The sequence below is a fragment of the Struthio camelus genome, chromosome 27 (assembly GCF_040807025.1).
Source record: "Struthio camelus isolate bStrCam1 chromosome 27, bStrCam1.hap1, whole genome shotgun sequence".
Lineage (NCBI taxonomy): Eukaryota > Metazoa > Chordata > Aves > Struthioniformes > Struthionidae > Struthio > Struthio camelus.
In genome coordinates this window covers 1,477,385-1,498,001 of record NC_090968.1, presented here as the reverse complement: position 1 = coordinate 1,498,001, position 20,617 = coordinate 1,477,385, and the positions used below count along the sequence as shown (strand labels likewise).

The 20,617-nt window shown below is 51.1% G+C and overlaps 1 protein-coding gene and 1 long non-coding RNA gene across 7 annotated transcripts in view; one reads left to right on the top strand and one right to left on the bottom strand.

Annotated features, from left to right (window-relative positions):
- The window catches only part of OGDH (oxoglutarate dehydrogenase), a 49,573-nt gene that overhangs the window by 17,869 nt on the left and 11,087 nt on the right, over positions 1-20,617 (bottom strand). For 2 of the 6 annotated variants that reach the window (XM_068920907.1, XM_068920908.1), the window contains exons 3-5: positions 10,921-11,109; positions 6,673-6,775; positions 803-847 (exon numbers count right to left, since the gene is read on the bottom strand). In XM_068920907.1, the coding sequence (XP_068777008.1) occupies positions 803-847; positions 6,673-6,775; positions 10,921-11,109 (337 nt within the window). Of the gene's footprint in view, positions 1-802; positions 848-6,672; positions 6,776-6,879; positions 7,001-10,920; positions 11,110-20,617 lie in introns of all 6 variants that reach the window. The other 4 variants (XM_068920909.1, XM_068920912.1, XM_068920911.1 and 1 more) reach the window with 4 other exon arrangements.
- Positions 16,046-19,885, top strand: LOC138062492 (uncharacterized). The gene is made up of 2 exons (XR_011136500.1): positions 16,046-16,677; positions 17,870-19,885. It is a non-coding gene; the product is annotated as an uncharacterized lncRNA (long non-coding RNA).

Here is a 20,617-nt window from a genome sequence, read left to right as displayed (position 1 = left end):
CGGGGCGCAGACGAGCTGCTGCTGCTGCTCGCCAGCTCCCCGGGGCTTCAGCTCACGCTTCCTCCAGTTTTAAGACTCAGATGCACCGAGCGGTAATTTTAGAAAGGTTTTTTTTTTTTTTTTCGGGGACTGGGAGTCTCTGCCTCTGCTTTGCTGCAACCCTCCAGCGTTTGGGCACTGCTGATATTTATAGGCAGCAAGGAACAGTGAGACACCTGGGGATTAGCTGCAGAATTGTCCCTGGGGCAAAACAGGGCACAGTCGCTTCCAGTTCAGGAGGAGATGAAAAGCCTAACAGACACACATTTGTTCAGCTGACCAAAAAGAAGCCTAGGACTCAGTTTTAGTACCCAAAATGGAATAACCTTTCCGCTCGGAAGCGAGAAGGGCCAGGGATTTGAACACGCTTCCTTCCATTGCTTTGTGCAGATGACGTGCAGCACACGGATATTATGGGACATTAAAGGGAGATTTAATTTTTAGCAGACTTGAACCTATCAGGGAGATTGAGGCCTCATAAAATTAACGATCACAATAAGACGGGTACGCTAGCAAGCTAGGCATGCAAACACACAGGATGGAAAAGGCCAGCGAGGCTCTGATGAGACATCTCTAGAGGGTAAAGCACCACTAATCAAGCGCCTAGCTCGAGACTTTTAGTCAGACAAATTAAACATGTTACAAAACTCAAGACTGGTGCAACACAGGAGGGGATCGCTTTACCGGCTTGGTTCATGCCCAGAATAACCTATTCAAAGAGAGTCCTGCACTCCAGAGGGTTAAAGGCTCATTATTTGCATACCTCCTACTGTTAACACTCTCAGCCGCTCCTTGAACACTGCAAGATCTGGGGTGGGCAGGGAAAGGGTGGGGTGCAGAAGGGAGAAGATAGAGAGACGCAGTCAAAGTTAGTTTAAAAAAAAAAAACAAAAAAACAAACAAAAAAAAACTAGAACCGTGAAAACTAGTCATGGAAAGCACAAGTTCAAAAATACAGTATTCAAAATACAGTCAAAAACCACCAGAGGCAAAAAGGGCTGGAATGGAGGATGACTACACACTACATGGCAAAAGAAATCCTGGTGGAAAGTCTTCGGAGAGCTGGCCACAAAAGGAGGGAAGAGCAGGGAGGTGGCGGGGGGGCATCAGACATTGGGTAGCAATTGAGCTGCATGGTTTGAGATCTCCTCTTACGCGCGGGAGAGCAACGTGGGGAACATCACGCCACGATGCCGTCACCAGCTAGGACCAGCCTGACGGGAGGTCCCGAAAAGCATCTCCCTGTCACCTTGCATTAAAAAGAGCGTTATCGGGACTTCGGGGGAGGCGCCGGCAGAGATCCAGGCGCTGAGAGCCTGCCCTTAAGAGCAGCCTTAAATCGAGCATCGTTCCCAAACGGTTTTGTTCTGCTCTTCGCTACCGGGAGCTTTTCAAGGTCACCCCTAAAGAGGAAGAGCAGCTGCGCTGCGCTCCAAGAGGAAACGAGATTCGAGAGCGACCGCGCGGACACCGCCGCTCCCCGCGCGCGCGCAGAAGGGGGAATTAGCGTTCTCCGCATGCGGGTTAGAGACAGGAGCGAGCGCCCGGCCCCGGGCGCCTCCGCGGCTCCTCCGCGCGGCCTTCGGCCTCTCCCCGACGCGTTAAACGAGCGGGCCGTTAATAAGGAAGACAAACAGGCGAGACGCCGGTGTTTCTCAAGCGGGCTGCGGGCATGCTCAGCGCAGGCGGGAGCGCCGGATGCAGGCGGCGGCGGGCGGCTCGCGCCGCCGCGGCTCCGCTCCCCGGCCGGGTTAGGCGGCCTGAGTGCCTCAATCTCGCCCGTGCTACGAGACAACGCTCGGGCAATACCTCTCCTTTTGGTCAGCAGGGAGAAAAGAGTACGGTTTGCGCGAGACGTCCTGTTAGCAACATCTCACGCCGGGGCGAGCAGAGGTGGTGACGGGAGCGGACGGCTCCGGTAACGCCGTGCCTGCTCCTTCCTCTCCCAAGAGCCGGGATGCAGGTGCAACGCGCACCCGCGCGCGGCAGGGAGTAGGGGACATGACGTTGCTGTCAGGTCTGTGCAAAGAGCCTTTCTGCAGGGGAAAGGGGGAGAAAAAATAAAAAAGAAAGGGGGGGGGAAAAAAGCAGCGCTCAAAAGCACTACCCCAATATACCCAGGTGCCCAGGCCCTCAAACCGCAAGGGCTGTTTCTGAGCTGGAGGATGACTTCCACCGTGCCAGCTCAGCAAAGCAGGCCACCGCTCGGACAGCCGCGCCAACGCGGCAGCCCCGGGCCGAGGAAGTCGCCTTCTCTCTAGCTCCTTTCCAGGCTCGGACACAGTTATCCAAAGAACATTTGCCGGACAGAGCAACGGCAGCTCGATGGATCAAAGGATTTTGCGAGCGCAGCTAAGCCGTGCCTAACGATCCCTCCACGCAGAGACAGACAGACAGACACAGACGCACGCGGTCTTCCACGCAAAACCTGGATCTTAGCGTGCTAAGGTATTTCCTCGGACACATCGCCTCGAGTTTCTGTAGTTGCTCTGGTTTTACATCACTTACCACGCGGGGCTGGCTGCAGTAGAAGATCAGGAGAAAGAAAAAGAGGAGTTTGGTTCTCCAGCCCTACCCTTCGGGCAGCCCTGGGGCGCCTGGCTTCAGAAGTGCCCGCCGTCCCCGGGTTCCCCCAGGCAGGCTTTCTCACCCTTACCATTTTCTGCAAAGGTCACGCTACTTAATCCAAAGAGAGCTTCCAAAACAGACAAAAGCAAGTCGCTAAACAAAAGGCAATTGAGAAGCAAGATCAATTTCTGAGATTAGCCATGCAACTCTGAATTACGGCGCTGCCCAGCCAGTTTAAACTGTGAGCAGCACAGCTCCCACTACAAAAGCTGACCTTTAAGTATTTCACTGCACACAAATAGGAAACCAGATTGTTTCCAGGACAAATTTGAAAAAAAAAAAAAAAAGTTATTAAGTACTCTGCAAATTAACTGCAGCCCCAGTGTTAAGAAATACTCTTTCAAAGCGAAAAGCCAGCAGGATTTGCTTAGGAATTGACTTTCTCTACAACAAGCTGGCTACACCGGATCCTAGGCGGCACCTAGAACATTTGTACTTGTCTTCCTGACAGCTCGAGGCCTGCAAAGGTCAGGCTGCAACAGCAGGTTCGAGGCTGTCTCCCGCCCCATCAAAGATCCCAGCACTTCCATCAGTAACAGGGCGAATTAACTCTCTTTGTAGTATTTTCCAAAATGCAGACTCCAAGAAGCATTCAGAGGTATGGCTCCGCGTAGAGCCAATAAACCTGTTCTAGTTACCTTCGGTAGGCCCCTTCAAAGCAGTTCTTGGGCCACAAGTGGAAAACGCTACCCAAGAAGAGCGCACTGTATCTGGCACGAGGATCCCCTGGGCTGTTTAACACCCAAGGCAAGGGCTGCTCTTAGCTCGCACCCAAAGCCCAGCCGGGCACAGAACCTGCAGCGCTTCACGGGAAGCACATTTTTGGATGGCACAGCTCTGAACTGCTGGGTTGCAAAGTACGCCAGAAAAAAAAGTAATTCTCACTGATCCAGGCCTGCGCAGCAGTGCTGGAGACTGTTGCCAATTAAGGAAAAAGTCCTGCATTGAGCCACATGGAATTTGCTGCTGGCTTGGGTTTAGCTACGCTTAGAAAGGCAGCGTTCGTCTACAGGGCTACGAGAACAGCAGCTCGTCTTCTGAGCTCTGCTCTCTTGACCGAATCACTGACCACAGCAGCGTGTCCTTCGGGTCCGCTGGACAGCCCGGACAACACTTGCCCGGCTAGAGCTGCGAGCAAACTTCACACCAGTGCTCTCCTTCGCTGCTTGTACTGAACAGTTAGCAAGCTCCAGTTGCCAGCTTTATTTTAAGATCCATCAGATGGAGTTTTCCATCTGGTACTACTGATACAAGAGGAAAGCCCACTCAGCAATAAATAATACTTACAGCAAGACAAAAGACCCTCCGTTCATGAGGCATATCCAATTTGAACCTGGGGTCCTATCAGCTGAAGGGATACAATCCCAGGGTGAACTAGCAGCTGATACTAGTAGCTTCTTCCCCAAACTTCATTCACTCACCATTTCCTATGATTTCACAGATTCCTGGTAATTAAATCACCACCAGGAATTGCAACGACAGATATCTTCTTAGTAAAAAAAAGCCGCAAAGAAATAGAAGTTAAAATTAAGGCCTGACTTAGGCACAGAGGCCTCGGACTGAGATTCTCTTCCAGCTAAAGCAATGCCCAGACGCTTTCTGCTTGGCAAGCCAGGCAGGGTCATGCTGCCGGGCTCACGCCTGCTCACACCGGGGAAGCAGGAAAAACGGAGCTTATGTTGCTTTGCCTAGATTTTGTTACAGCTACGATGATGCTACTAGCCTAGCCCTGCAGTTAGTGCTCCAAGGGAAGAGCAGCCCCAACTGGTTGAGGCCTGACTGTCTCTCTTGGACGGGGAAATGGGGAACGGCTGGCTGAAAACCAAACAGGCACATAGCAGCATCCAGTAGGCGCTACACTGTAGGGACAAAAGCTAAAAGCTACAAATTAAACAGATCCCCAGGCAGACTGCCTACGCACCACTTACAACGCCAAAGCGGGATTTTGGGAGGAACCTCCAGGCAGCTTTTATGCCCCTCTGAATTTCTGCCTTTGAGGAGGACAGCCTACACAGCTCCCAGAAACGGAGCAGATCCTACTCAGGCTCATGCATCAACTGAGTATCGACTACATTTAAGTGGGACAACCACCGTCAGCCACGCACAAAGCCAGGAAACCATTTCCTTCTGCCCTCGGACCTCGCAGGCTACATCCTCTCTCAACTTGTTTTCCTCTGCTAGTGCTGCGACTTACTGAACGGTGTCATAACTGCGCTCCCAAAACACAGCTCCCTTTTCACGCCAGGGATGCCCCACTGCAGCCACCTGGAGATGGCCATCTCTGGCTTTTGTGCACGCACTGCTTCCCCTTCAAAAGGGAACTGCATCCACTCGGTGCGGGACTGCTGGTCTAGTTCAGACAGAACGCAGTGCCGCATATTGGCCAGAAAAGCAGGGTTAAGAAAGGCTTTCTTTATCCTTTCCTCTCCTCAACCACTGCCTGAGAGTACGCTACAAATTAGAGGGTCTTGTTATAAGTGTCCTTGCTGCTCCCTTCCAGTGCTGACACTGCTTGCAGGCTTCGGGAACTTGTTTCCTCTCCTGTATGTGGGTACACAACCATCATCTTCCCATCTCTTCCCTTTGCAAGATCCCAGATATGGGGCTTGCTCCAAAGTCTGCTGGCTCCCGAGACTCAGGTCAAAAGCCCAGACTTCAGGAAGGAGCAGTTTCCCCCACTATCCACCAAGCTGGGGCAGCAAAAAGCCATTATTCCTTCTCTATTGCTCCCAGTTCAGGTAATCCAGTATGAAACTTAAAGAGTTCAAAGTATACTTTTGCCTATAAAGGGACTGTACCACAAGCAATAAAAACATACGCCCAGCCTCAGCTGCAGGGGTTTCTGGAAGCAAAGCGCTCTTTGGTTGGATTACCTGTCCTTCAGGGCCACGGCAGCACTGCTCTCGCAGCAAGCTCCTGCGCTCCAGCCAGGATAAACAAGTTCATTTGGGGGAGGACTCTTCCCACCCCCATCCACCCCTAGATGGGTTCCAGCAGCATGAAGGCCCGGTGTCCCTGTGCTGGTAGCTGGACAAGTAATCAAGTTCATTTACATGCACCATATATTCTGATCGGCTGTTTCAGTTGTGCAAGGTTAGTAATCATTACTGTTGCTCTACGCTAAGTTAGAAGCATGCCTCTTAAGAGCACTCACAGGACCAGGGTCAACAACCCTTGGAAAGCACCAGCAAGGTGACAGAGCTCAGCCGCCGCGACCTATTCTAGGCTAGAAGGATGGCAGTGTACTACAGAGATCAAAATTAAAGCATGTTTAGAGTGCTGAGTTGAAGCACTTTCAGATTAGGATTTCAAGTCCTAGGCGCCACACACTTCTCCTGCGCAACACACATGCATCTTTCATCCAAAGGCGCTGCAATCTCCACCTCTCTATTTGTAACGGGAACGCATCCCAAAGCTTCCTTGTCATGATCACTGGCAGTTGCTCAGACTTGGAAAAAGGGGGCAGTTAACCGATTTAAAGATCCTGCAGCAAGCCAGGAGCAAAGGCAGGGCACCGTCACAGCTAAGCGCTGCACCATACAACAGCGGGCACGCCAAGAGCCGCTCTCTTGGGCGGCACGAGCCCCGCATAGAGGCACCTCCTGTCCTCCCCCAGCCAGCGGGGCCCTGAAGAGGGCAGCAAGAGATGCTCGCGCTCTCGCCAACACAAACCCTCTCGACTGCTTTGCATTGCCAGCAGATGCAATTGTTTCCATCCACTGGAGGAACGGGTTCAATTGCAACGGCAAATTAATTGGAGGACAACCATGACCTGAGCAATAGGGTTTTGCCATAATACGCGTTCGCCGTGACAGCCAGAGGGGGGCAGAACTGCACTGCTGCTGCCAGTCGGGTAGAGCTCCCGCTCCAAACCCAAATTTAGAGTGATCATTACTAAGGAAACTTAAGACCTTTCCCCCTTACTGGTGAAGCGTTCTACCTACAAAGCTGTGAAAGAGAGAGGAGCTCAAGCAATGCAGCACTAACTGCTCTCAAAGCCCTCACCCAGTTTGTCTGTGGATGAGATAATATCGGCTGGAACGGACGAGTCCAGATCTGCATCCAAGATGCCCAGTGGGTCGAGTTGTGCTACATGATGCCCTCGAATCTATGAAATGGGCCAGGAATGGACAGGAGAACAGATACCAAAGAGGGATGGGGGGGAAAGAGGAGAAAAAACAAAAGAGGGAAGGGGTAAAAAAGTTAAATTACATTAGAATTAATTTGCAGAGTAATTCTCACCGACGTTTGGAGAAACAGTTACTGGCGCATCATCAAAATTTACACAACTAATGCCGAGAGGATCAAGTTTTGCAATGTGATGACCCCTGACCTGGAAGCAACAACATAGATTAGTTATTAAAACAAGTTAATTGAAGATACATTTGTAAAGAAAAAACAAACAAACAAATGCATGTTTTCCCTCTGCATGATCCTGCAGAGCCACTGGACAGAAGAGACCCAGCCCATCTACGCAGCCCATCGATTTTGCCACGAGCTAGCTATTAACCCCAAGTTCTGGCTGAAAATAAAGCCTGGAGAAGCTGCTTACGCGACGTCTGCACATGCTGGGAAGAAGCCAACATGCACGAGGGCTCTGCAAGACGATATGGTTTTCAGCCACGTAACCTGCATCCTTCGACCAGCCCCCTCTGCTTTCCGGGACTCCGGGGATGCTTCCTTTCCTGGTACCCACGTACGCGCTCCCCTAAGCCGCTGCTACGTTGCGGGATGTCTAGAGCAGAGCTTGCACAATCCCCAGAGCAATCTCAGCAGCATTCCCATGAACAGGGCAAGGGGCGCTCATGCCTGGGGGCAGATCTGTGGCCCCAGCAAGGCTCCAGGCTTTATGACCGTCGTATAGCAGGAAGACGGTCCAGTCCACTGTACGTGCTGAGGTTTGGTACCTGCACGGTGCCTTCTCACTCCCACAAAGAGTTTGTTTTCTGTTCAGCAGTTCCCAGCACGCAGGTCTGAGCGCTGCCAGTCATAGCATCTGCTGGTGCTCGGTCTGAGGCAAGGCGATCTGGGTGCTGCCCACAGCCACCACTTTCCTTCCAGTGAGATGTACGATGCCACATGGGAAGTGAGTTGTTTGTCTTGTGCTCGTGCTCAGTAGCTGTGTTTAACCTAAAAAACCTCCCCTCTTTGCCTGCTTCTCAGCTGCTCCTGAAACCTCTGCGTCAGCAGCTTTTACTTTCAACGTCTACTGCTACCCTCCAAGCAGGGCTCTGTTTCCTAAGTTACAGGTGCCTGAACCTAGGGAGGTCACTTGCTTCTTTCATTGCTGTGAGCCGATTTCGATTCAGACCTCGCCTTTTTTTTTTTTTTTCAGTAGTCTGAAGAGACATCTCCCTTCCACAACGGCGGACATCTCACTGTGCAAGACTTGCTTTATCTCAATGGCCCGCGCTCTCACATTGGCAAGCCACGGTTTATTTCTTGACTAGCTCCTGTTCTGGAAGCTTTGGGCTCAGCTATCCTTTCCAGTAGGTCAGGACGCACTGTCTGTTACTATGGTATAGGCATACGGTACGGAAAATATGGTATATTTTCTTTAAGCTCTGAAAAGCTAAACGCTGAATTATGCTCTTAGCCATCAAGACAGTTACCCAGTTATAACAATCTCTTGCATCCTACATCTCTTTTATAAAACAGGTATACTGATCTGACCTTATTTACCAGAAAAAGCTACAGATCCCACCGATGTGCATGGCGGTTGCACGTGGCATTCCTATTCCTAAAGTATCCCAATAGGGTTTTAGAAAAGGATTTTTGTGGTTTTGCCAGCCGAAACGCCTGAAATCCGCCATTAACTTCAAGGGAAATTGCTACGAATGAACCGGATGCCACATGATCTCTGCAAAGCTAGACAGCGTGCCCCTAAGCACCGCTCGCCGCATGGAAAGTGCTTTCTCTGGGCCAGCTTTGTCTGGGAACTCTTTGCTTGTATAACCATCCGGCTCGCAACCAAGCACGAGGGCTATCCTGTAATTTAGCTATAGGCAAGACGGGAGCTCGCTACGCTCAAGCCCTCAGGTCAGGCACTCTGGGGCTCCGCGGCCGGCGCGTCGCTGTTGGGACCAGAGGCCAGTTGGGGCGGCCACAGCTGCTAAACCGCTTGAATGAGGAGTGGCACACGGTGGGGCTTGGTCGTTTTGTTTCTAGGTCGACTCAGCAGTACGTGGGTACGCAGCAAGTCCTCAAACTGATGTGGGAACGAGGAGGTGGTCTTTTCCCCAGTAGGAGCCGTGTTTCTCGCAGAAACAGCTGCAGAGCACTGACACGTCGAGCTATGTAGGCAGCCAGGAGAGCAGCAAGCGGCAGTGATCCAGCCGGGTGGGTGGCGCGACCGCCTTCGTTACGGTGACAAAAAGGCAGATTGTTTTCCCCAACTCAAAACAAGACTGCAGCAGTTATTGAAAAGGAAATAATGAATTGGACATGCGACCACTGCTGCAATTAGGAAGCAAGCCATCACCGGTGCCACTAAGAACCACAGCAGAGCAGGATCACTGCTCACCTATAATTAGAGCTCAATCCCATTTAAGAAATTAATGGCCTGGTGTTTTAATTAGGTTGCATGTCACAGGCAGGGCTTCTTACCTTCATATTCTTTCGTACCTCCACACTCTATGCTGAAATTCCCTGCCCGGACATCCCACAGCAGCTTATGAGCCAGAGTATCCACACAGGGTTATTCCACTGTAGCTACAGCGGTACAACGATACCGGTGCAGAAACGGAGGCAGATCTCTCAATACAGCCATGTTAGAAAAACAAGGCCAAGAGCGACCGCCTCCCAACACTGCCATTTCAGAGGCTGAGGAAGCGAAGGGAACGCAGAGGAGGTTGAACGTTTTGCATTCAAATTGATGACATGGAGTTGCTGCCTCCAATTGCATCAGTCGCCACTTGTTTTAACTTGGCGTCTACCCGCTTATTCCACCAACTAGGCTGCACGATACTAAAAACAGTCAGCCAGGAGAAGCCAAAGCTGACCACAGCCGGCAGGGCGATCATCTCCCATGACATCAGCCACGAGGCAAGATCTACAGCCCTCCCGAGCAGGTTCCAGCTTCAGCTTGTTCAAGAAAAGCGAAGCCGACTGCTGACTGCAGTCTTTTCCTGCGGAGATGAGCTGGGTGCGTGCGCTGCCCTTCAAGCCAGACAGCAGAGTCCAAGGCTGGGCAGACCTCTGGACTTTCCCAGTGCTGTAGTTATTGTGTTATCCTGTTGCCTAGTACATGGGATTTTTCCAATACCTGAGCAGGGTCCCAATCTGCAGCGGGTGCTTCTTTGTAGCAAGACAGTGGTTAAATATAACATCACCTCCCTGGCAGTTGGACTTGTTACCTTCCCACCGCAGCCACCAGTAAAGCCCAGGCTGCTTGACAGACCAGAGCGTAACCAAAAACTAGAGAACGACACAGCTGTGGATACATTTAAATGCTCTCTCAAGCTAAATATTGGCCATACCATTTATGCCTGCATTGCTCCTTTAGCCAGCGGATGTTTCCTTTCTGCTAGAGACCCATTTCTCCTGAAAGGTTGATTTTGGCAGCATGGGTCTGAATGTATCAGTCAGCAGAAGGTTTTCAACACGCTTCAGGAGCTAGCAGCACCCCAGCTCTTTCCAGTTTGCAAATTGCAAGGAAGTGTTTCCTGAACTTTTATTTTAGGACATCAGAAGTTCTATCAAAAACACATTCGAAATACGGGAAACAGGACCCGCGTGCTGTCCCACACCAGTTTTGAGCTAGGCAGGAAGTGGGAAATGATAACCAACTCCACATGAGTATAACACCAGAGGCTAGTTTTCAAACACCAAACAATACCCGCATGGGAAAAGGTCTCTCCCTCTCTGCAGTTCCTGGGCTGGGGTTAAGAGCCAACTGTGCTATGATAATTGCTCTGTCTGGGTAACAATAGCTTTAATCTTCCTACTGTCGCGCAAGCATCAGCTGATGCATCCGCTCCAACAGGTCAGCAACTGCTGTCAAAAATAAGGCAGACCAGCAAGCCGGCACTTAGCCTGCAAATTTTCCATGCAAAACAGACAGATGCATCAAATGCACTAAATGGAGTGGCTTTTTTAGCGCTGGACCGAGCTACCAAAGGAGCAGGGCATCAGCAGAGCTGCTCCTGTATCCCTCTTCACTCGCTCACGGTGTGCCCAGGGCAGCGGAAAGCTGTGCTCCTTGCTCTACAGGGAGCGAGCTCCTCCCCTGCGCAGAGAGAGGCATCTTCTTACCTGATATGCCCTGATAAGAGATTGCACCGCGAGATGGTCTTCCACCAGTTTGTCTACATTGGGCTGTGCTTGAACCAGGAACTGTGCTTGTGACAGTGCAGAAAGGCTGGTACTCAGTGGAGGGGGGCTTTGGTAAGCAGTGCCTGGAGCAGCTCCAGCGTTGGCGTTGCGAAAGAAGATGTCCCATGACTAGGAAAAGGGAAAGGAAGGAGAAAAAAAAAAAAAAAAAAAAAGAGGTGACAAGTTCATTATACACCACCTCCTCACTCAAGGCCCCAGTGCCCTCCCATGGGATGAATGGCTGCTGCAGTCTCTCTCTGTTGCTGCAGCAGCCTTTAGAGACCAGCTGCCAGGTGGGAGGAAGAGGGAAGAAAATCCACGGGGGACAGAGCTGCCTCCTCCCCACCTGCACCCAAACACCCCATAGCTCCTGCCAAAGTCAAAGATGCACAGACCTGCCAGGAGTCAGCAAGTAGATCTACAGCCTCGTTAAGGAAAAACCTCTGCACATTAACAACAAGGTGCAGGACTAGAGGAATAAAAAAATAAAACAACCCCCCTCCAAACCCCTCTTTTCTGCGCACAGTATTCACAGGCACGAAAATAACCTGTGGTCCCAGAGAAGATAACACGACCCTCAAGGACTTCAGATTTCACTTGAGACAACTGACAAACAAACACACAAGTATGAATTTGGGCATGAAAGAATTAAAGCTCTTAGGCTATTTCGGTTGCATGGTTATTCCATTTTCCATCCATCTCCATCGCTGCTTTTGGTAGGAGACACAGTGAAGAGGACAAGTGGACACGGGCAGAACTCAGCAAGTAGCTGACCTTTTTCGTTCCCCGACTAAACCCAAAGAAACCACACATCATCATTTCTGGCCAAGTGAGGGGATGGCTTCACTAAGTGGCTGTTTGGTTAGGCTTAAAAATGGCATTCTGAGAAATTAAAAAAAAAAAAAGTTTCCCCAGGAACTCCAATTGCATGTTTAATTCCAAAGAAACGGGTTTTAGGATCGGTAGCTTTAGACACGGATTAGCTTAGCTCCTTGATTGCATGTAGTGAGAACAGGAGAACGACTCCATTCCCCCTCCTTTCCCAAAGATCGAGGGGACCAACTAGTCGGACCCGCTGTCCACCACAGGTCCTCACATTTCACCCAGATGCCACAGACCGGAACGCAAAGACTTACTCAGACCCCACATTTGACCAAAGTCTCCAACCACCAAAACGTGGGGTAATTACTCTTTCCGATTAACAAGTCCAAGTCCGGTTTTCAGACTCTCCCATTTCCTAGCTGCAGGTTTTCATCCCTTCTCTCCAGGGCAGGAGACTGCTATTTAATACCCACAGCATTTTCTGGAAGATATTTTTATCCTGTAATTAAATACACTTCTTAATCTTTTCCATAATCTAAATGGATTGAGATCCACGTCCCAAAGTAAGCCATTTTGTCCAGCCCTGACATAGCAATGGCTTTTTTCCTGTCCTCTCTCTAATTTTTCACCAGCCTTTCAGCAACGTTGATACCAGTGTTGTATACAGTGCTCCAGTACAAGCTGTATCATGTTGTTAGTGAGGCGGCATGTCACCTCCGCACGCGTTCCCCTTTGCAGATAAGATAGCTATATGCATTATTGCACAAGGGCTGCTACACTATGTGACCCTCCCCCAAATTCCTGGGTCCTTTCTCAGATGTAGGCTCCTAGTCTCTGGGACATCTCACGTTCTTGGTTTTATGGATTGGTAGGTTCTCTTCCTCCAAGGCTCGGGCGAGAGCTTGTTTTGCAGGAGAACATCTGGGAAAACAGGTCAGAGGCATCTTTGCACGCACCTACATCCCTGCACTAAAACCACCCTCACCTCCAAAACCAGGTCAGAGTTGGCCGTGGACGCGAATCAAGCACGGGATCCTCCCGGGCGCAGCCCAAGCCGTGCAGGAACACATCCGGCGCTAAGAGCCAGAAAAGAGGAGGCAGGACTCTCCATGGCGCTCTGGCCATCTTCTTCAGACCTCGTGTCCCTGTCTGCAACCAACTGTGGTTAAACATGAGCTTTTCTGTCAACGCCACAAAAATAACCTACTTACAGCAGGGTGAAGAAAGTGATGCCTACTTTGAGCACGCTTCCCCAGGCAAAAGCTTCACACTGTAATCTTTAAAACGGCAGGAGCCCTTAGATAACAACCAAGGAAGCACTCAGCATCCGAGATTAGTGGGAGGAATAAATCATTCTGCCGTCTCCAGGATTTTAGGGGGTTTTCTTAATGGCCACCATCAAAAAGCCTCTCAGGGCTTTCAAGCATTTTTCTGTCGATGCCAGTTCAAGCTCTCGCAGCCAGTGCCCATCTATGAAAAGGCCGTTTCTTCACCCTAGCTCTTGGGTTTTTTCAGATGTTCTTCACAGAAAAGGGGAGAAGTGGCGAAGGAAAATTTAAAAAACAGCAAGAGTCACCCAGACTCTCCATCCTGATTTTGCAGGCGAGACTATTTAAGAGGTTCAGGAAGCAAATGGGCATTTCTAGGTGTAGAAGAAAAAACTAGACAGAACTTGTTAACAAGAAAGCAGCTTCAACTGCGTGTGACTCATCCAGCACTGCCCAGGCAGCTCAGGAGAAGTGTCCCAGGCCAAACCCAAGTTAATATGTCTGCTTGGAGAGAAAGTACTGGATATGGGGAAGAGGAGAAAGACCAGCATGTTGAGCCACTACAGAATCAGATATGGCACAGGAAAGGGAATTTGAGCAGATATTTCAGTCAACTCCTGTTGCCAGACAAGGGGTTTGCACCTGGAGACTTCAAAGGGCTAGACGCCAGCATCTTGGCAGGCAGAGATTATCTACAGCTCTGCTTCTCCTAGCACGTGGAAACCCATTCTTGGTAAGACAAACCCAATTACACATCTATACGAGCATTGGGGTCAAGTTGTGGAAGTACTTGTCTCCGTTGCCCTTTCCTCAGTTTCTTCGCAAGTCTGGATATAAGCAGGAGGCACAGTATGGTCACTGCTCTTCCAATTTTCTCTTTGCCCTCTCCCGCTATCGCTACGCCTGCTATGCTATCACCCATTACCCGTACCACACCTGTCTTATTTTCCCCCGCAGAGCAGAGGGCAAGCCACATATTTATTCCAGGCACGCTCTCAGCCTTCACCCCTCCCTAGCTATTTCCTGCATGCCACTGAATAATGTCAAAGGACAAAGGCAACCTGCAGCAACGCGGCCCCGGAGCCGCGTGCCTGTACATACCCAAGCCGCTAGCTAGAGCAAACGAGTCCTTTCGGACTCGCTGTCATTCAGCGCCGGTTTCAGCCCTTCAGATATCCGTGGGGACCCCGCGGCATTGCAGCACCCTGCCCGTCACAGATGTGCACCTATGGGTGAAATGCAAAACACCAAAGTTATTAAGACCATTGCCACGGGGAAGGTGGGCACGGCGGCGGGCAGCTCCTGTTCACGCGCACCGACGGGGGCGGGCACCGCGTGCTGGGAGCCATCGATGGAGAGCTAAAACCCAGCCGAGCCAAGCGGTTCACTGCTCTCGGCAACCTGCGCATCCCTGCGATGCCCCGCCGAAGGGGAGCCCTATTTTGACCCCGGGATCAGGCAAATCAGCCAGACCAGCCTGGTCCTCACGTCGGTTAAGCAAAGTTCAGCAATTTTCAGCCAACATGTGCTTCTTAAAGCACAGGATGAGTTCAGTACCAAAGAAAACAACCTCTTTAGGAGGAAACAACAGCAAAGCAGAAGGAAGTGCTAAGAAATTCAGTAACACTGGTTCTTACTATTTTTGGACAAAGCACAACACTGTGGTTAGAGTCAGATATTTAGTTGGAAGTCTAGTTTCGACTGTACCACAGGCTGCTGTGGAGAATAACACCTGCCTCGGGACTGCTTTTTTGGCTGCAACACATGGAATTTGCTCATTACGTTTGCAGTGAGCTCTGAAATTCAACCTTGACGACGCAGAGAAGGGCGAAGAGCTGCATACCAAAGGACGACGGCTGTTAGCAAGGGTTGTTACAACCCGCAACAGCTCCGAGAGCTACGTGAGAAAAGTGCCGACGAGCGTGTTCTAAGCTGAGCCTTCAGAGCTGCTTCGGTGCCGGTTTGGGGGGAGAAAAGGAAGGTTTCGCCCCTTCAGCGAGTGTATTCCCAGGGACTGGTGCTCCTCTAACGGCACCGACGGCGGTCACATGCTGCAGGAAGCTATTTCCAGCCTGTCTGATTTACGCAGACGTCCCATCACATGGCTGCACACGGTGATTAAATTTAGAAGCGGCTCATAGCGAAGGAACATAAACAAAAAATCGAGAAAAAGATGCGACACCCTCGCTGATAAACAACAGCTCCCTCAAAGAACAAACAAAATGCGCCCCAACCGCGTTTCCATTGTGTTCCTCACTGGGAAAGGAAATCACAATACGAAAAGGAGGAGGGCTGGGGGCCCCCCGAGGCTGCCTTTTGTCAGATCCTCACTTCTGCTCCTTCCGATAATAAATGCAAGTTAACATCACATCGAGACGGGCCAAAGCCCACAACGCTCACGGAACAGGAGCCGTCCTCGTTTTGCCTGCTCTGCCGTTTGAGGAGGCCAGGCGCGCCCCAGAAGCGATCGGGAACGAGCTGAGCCGCTACCTGCCGAGATGGAGATGAGATGAGATGCAGCAGAAGAGCTCGGTCGATACCCGACTGCCCGGGAGCAGCGGGAGGGAAGGGAGGCCGCGCGCCAGGCTCGGCGCCCTCACGCTGGGAAGGAATCTGACTCACCGCTTGGTTTTCCAGTACATTAAACAACCTTAAACCTCCAGACAAAGACAGGCGAGGGAACGGGAGCATCTGTTACCCTAACTAGGGAGGGGAAAACGGGGGGAGAGAGACTGTGAGAGAGATTTCCTCCTCGGTTGACAGCAGCCTGGCAGCAGTGCTGGAGCCTGGAGGCCACGCGGGGACGTGGTGAAGGTGAGGAGGAAGAGCTGGCCAGCCAGGGGGGTGTCGCAGGACGAGGTAGTCCTCCTATAGGCTGAGAAAGAGGGATATTTCACACCTGGTGGGAACCACCAAACCACCAAAGGCCTCACCTGTACCTCCTGGAGGAGTCCCGCGAAGCCTGTGAAACTACCGCCCCTACAGATGGGGAAACCGGGCACAGAGAAGCCATGCAACGAGGGGGTTTTTTCAAGGCGATTTTTGCAAGGGAAACGACATACTGAGGCCAGACCTTCATGACTGAGACCAGCACGTTTTACTGGGCTGCATGGTCCTCTGCTATAGCTGCTAGCTCTTACCGCAAGGGAACGAAGATGGTAACCTTTGCTCTGGACATACCACCGGCAGGCAGGGCAAGCTCCCAGCAGTGCCTCCCCGCCTGTTAGTCTGGACACGTCTCCCAAACCAGCCTGCCTTCTTTGCCCCATTTGAGTCACGCGTGAAGCGGCTAACGTCCACATTCGAGCAAGATTTGAGAGAAGCAAAAAAGCTTTTAAGAGCTCACTTATCAAACCAGGATGATTTCCCAGGGCACATACGCTTTCGCCCCACCTAGATATTTAAGCGCTGCCTAAGGAATAGCACACGCTTAGCTTCGGAAACGCTCACTTCATCCCAAACAGCCTGCAAGAGGATCTTCATCTCCTGTCAAGGCTGCTGGGCCCAATACACATCTTAACCAAACAAACAAACCAACCCCCCAAAACGTGCCCTGCTCACTGCCACTTTTTAACCTGAGAAGCACAACAGATCGCTTGCAACGCAGGTATGTCATTGCCTTTACGACCTTCTCAGTCCCGACATTCAAAAACATTACCCCTTAGAGATGCAATTTGCTTCTGTCCTGAAAGAAAAAGTTCAGCTGTAAGCTCGCCAAACAAGGTGCAGCACTGGCTTAGTCAGCTCAGGTACTTTCACTGAATGCTTTATTGCCCAAGATAATTATAGAGTGTTTTGGGCTACTTTACTGCAGGCTTCGCCCTCAGCAAAGCCCTGGCCTTGATAAGCACTAGAAAAGCCTTAGCTTTCAAGTTTCTGACATGGTTTCGAATGTGAGGATATTCTGCAATAAAAATGCAAATACACATGTGTCTCCTCCTCTCTCTGGCATGGGCTACCTAAGGGCCTTCTGCAAAACGCCCTTGGAAAAGCTCACGTACCACCCGGGAGCCACTGAGCAGCCCCATTAGCGTTATCACAGGCAGGAGGACTTTGAATTCAGTGTTTGCTGAAGGTAACAGCAGTAATAAAGCTAATCAGGTTACTCTCCGCTGACCTTCTTTGTGCTCACAACAGCCTTGGACGCAGCGCTCGAACGGAGGGCGCCAGGTACAGGTCCCCAACCAGCTGGCATGGCAAACCCTGCAGCAGTTATCCTCCAGGCACCGGGACCGTCCCTTCTTCCTCCTCAAGATCCATATGTCTAAAGAAAAAGCCTCCAACAGCTCATTACAACCTAGCTGCTACAGGAGCCCCTCAGATTTGCCTCCTGCGATAGAGCTTAGTCGGACAAAACAGATAAAAAATTCTGCCATTAGGTAAAGCAAATTCTCAGGAAGGCTGGTCCTCAGAGCAGACTCCCAATACCTCATCCCACATACCCAAATTTTTTTTTGTTTTTTGGGGTTTTTTTTTGCCCAAACTCCATTTCACTTTTGTACATGCACAGTTAGAGCCCAAATGTCATGGACTCCCTAAGGGTGCAGGGCTCTGAGGCTCCCTCTTTTTGTGTCCGTCCGCTTTGCACTAGACAGATACATCACACTTTTATTCCCACTGCCGCCCCAAGCGGAAAAGCAGGGCCTGCGTCCCCCGTGACAGCACGAAGCATTCAGAACAAGCTTGGCCGCCCACCCCGAGAACAAAACACAAGGTTTCAGGCAGGAAAGGGGTATAAAAGAGCTCAGTTTTGCCTCCTTGCTCTTAAGGGGACTCAAAGTTGACGTTTCTGCTTCCAGGCACACAGGCAGCATCCAGGCACCAGCACACTAAATGCCGTCGCCCCCAGGCCCCCACTGCTGCTGTCTCACGTACCAAGGCCACGCGTCCCATGAGGGCCGCAGCACAAGGGTCTTGGCATGCCTGCGCTGGGACCGGCTTTCCCTGTGCTCCTGCAATCTCTGTGCTCGGCGGCTCTAAAGAGCAGGTGAAGCGCTCGTGCACGGAGGGAGAGCCAGCTGCCCTTCAGAAGGTGACTGCGACAAGCCTAGACAGCTCAGGCATTAGGAACAGAGGGATTTTTAGCCCAGCTTTGAGAGCGAAGCTCACCACAGCCTTCTCGGTTGAGTCATTCCGGCCCCACAAACAGCTCACCAAGCGAAACCCAGCATCTTTCACTTCATTTATCAGATCCGGTTCCCGAAGAAGGGCGTGAGCTCGGACTACAGAGCCCTTCCTGCTCTCCATCAACGCCAGCCCAACGGGACCCCGAGCTCTGTGGACTTCTGGGCTGCCACGAAGCTCGGGAAGCGGGGTGCTCCATCACGACTGCGTTTCAATAAAGGCACACCGTTTATTTCATGGGCATCCTTTTTCCAATAGATATCCCCTGCACCTTCCTAGCTGCATCCCGCTTCGGTCGCACACGCACGGCAAGGGAAAAAGGGTGAATGTCCTACAAGGAACCTTAAATTGGGTTAGGGCTGCACCAAGCTGGGACCTGTACAAGGGAGATGTGGTCCCTGCACCAAACTCAAGCTGCAGCCTTGCATCTCCTGCCTGCTGCGCAGCAGTCAACCCCTGCAGACGTGAGTCGACTCAAAGCACCATCCAGACATGCTCATTACGGTCTCCAAGCCTGGCAGCGCCTACTGCTTTAGCAAAACACCTAGCTCTGCGCTGCAGGAGAACAGCAGAGCTTTCAGCTTTGCTCAAGGCTGAAAGGCTAAGAGCCCAAGCCAAATTTCGGGCAGGCAACCTTTGCTGAGAAGAGGGAGTCAAGCAGCTCTCAGTTGGTTAGCGCTCTCCACATCTGCTGAACTTCAGCAGGAAGACAACAGCCTTGTCCTAAAGCCAGCTGAACACAATCAACAGAAATAAAAAGGACTTTTAATTCTCTAAGCTGCTCATTTTTGAAGAGCTGTGATGAGACCAAAACGTCTCCAACTCTAAAGCAAGACTCCTACCAACTCCAGCAAGTCCAGACCTTATGTTTGAGCACAACTGTCAAGGACAGGTGAGAGACACCTCCTCAAGGCCAGGAGTCAGGGTCTGGCCTCAACGAAGACTGCAGGATTGCTGCTGTTGTGCCAGTATATTGTACAGTACAGCATGGTCCACACATACGTTGTGGTCCCATAACTAGTTTCAATATGTAACCCATACCACTAGCATATTAATAAGTCCATATTGCAGTAATAAGTTCCTAAGTCCAGACTGCTTGATGTATATACATACGGGCAAGGCTGTATCCCTTTAACTACAGCAGTTCAGCCTAAACGTAGGGGTTGCTCTTTAGCAAGGCCTGAGCTGAATGCAAATACATACGGCGGGGGGCTCGCTCATCTATCCACAATCAACACTTTCCAGCCTCCTTCCTTAAAGCGAGCAAGTTGCTCGGGGTCACGGGGAGTGGGAGAGGCGTAAAGGAGACGGCGCGAGCAGTTTGGCACGCTGCATATCACTAGCAGCTGGCGGTGCAAGCAAGTTTGCAAACAACCTCAGAGGGCCTTGCAAGGCAGCAGGAGGGCGTCACCGTTTTCTTAGGAAGCGGTCGCAGGAACGAGAGAACAGACCAGCTACCACGCTTAAAAGGCGGAAAGAAGGCTCTTAACACAACGCCACCAAGACAGTCTGCTAGAAACTGCTCATTTTTGGGGCCTTAGTTTGCTCATTTTGCTCAATTCAGGCTCTCTAACTGGAATTCAGCCGAAGAACACAGGGGAGAAAGAAATAATAATAATAAAATAGCTTTGTTTTACCTTCTCTGCACTAAAACAAGCGCTTAAATATATTTTGCAATTTAAAAACAGCAATCTCTGCATGGAAGAAATGAATTTGTTTTGCTCAAGAGCCCAGAAGTACACAGGGAACTGTTCTGCTGGGTAAAATTCTTGTAGATTTTTGGCCACAAAACCATAGGAAACCCCAGCAAATCCATGGCCCGAGACAAGTGAAAAGCAGCACAACCTCCTGTAGGTGTAAGGAAGCTCGTACACAGTTTCTGCTCTGTGGTGGGAATAGATAAGCCACAGTCAGGCCTGTGCAACAGCCTGGCTTTTTTGGCAACACCACCCAGCGAAAGCTATCGCCCTCGGCCACGCGGCCGGCTACTCCCTGGCCCGCTTCTCTCAAAACGATCCGAAAACAGGATTTTGCAAAGCCTGCTCAATCGCTTTGATGGGAGCGGAGAAATCGGTAGCTACGCCAGGGAGCAGAGCCGGGGCTGCGCACCCGGCCATGCTCAACGGCGCTTCTCCCGGCGTGACCGCGGCCAGGGTAGAGGCTACATTAGCTTAAAAAACCCCACTCCGTCCCTGTAGCTTTGTAAAACTATTCCACGAAGCCCTGCAGGATCCTGACTCACCGGGGCCCTACACCCTTCATGTGTGCATGAGTTTTGCCCTGTAAAGTTAGCATAACAAGGCGACTCCCCGACTGCACAGGGGAGAAGCAGAACAGCCGCTATCAGCTTCTTTCACCAAAGCTGTTCAAGCAGGTTTTAGACTAGTTTTACAGGTTTAGCTTGGAGGGATTTGAAGGGAGCC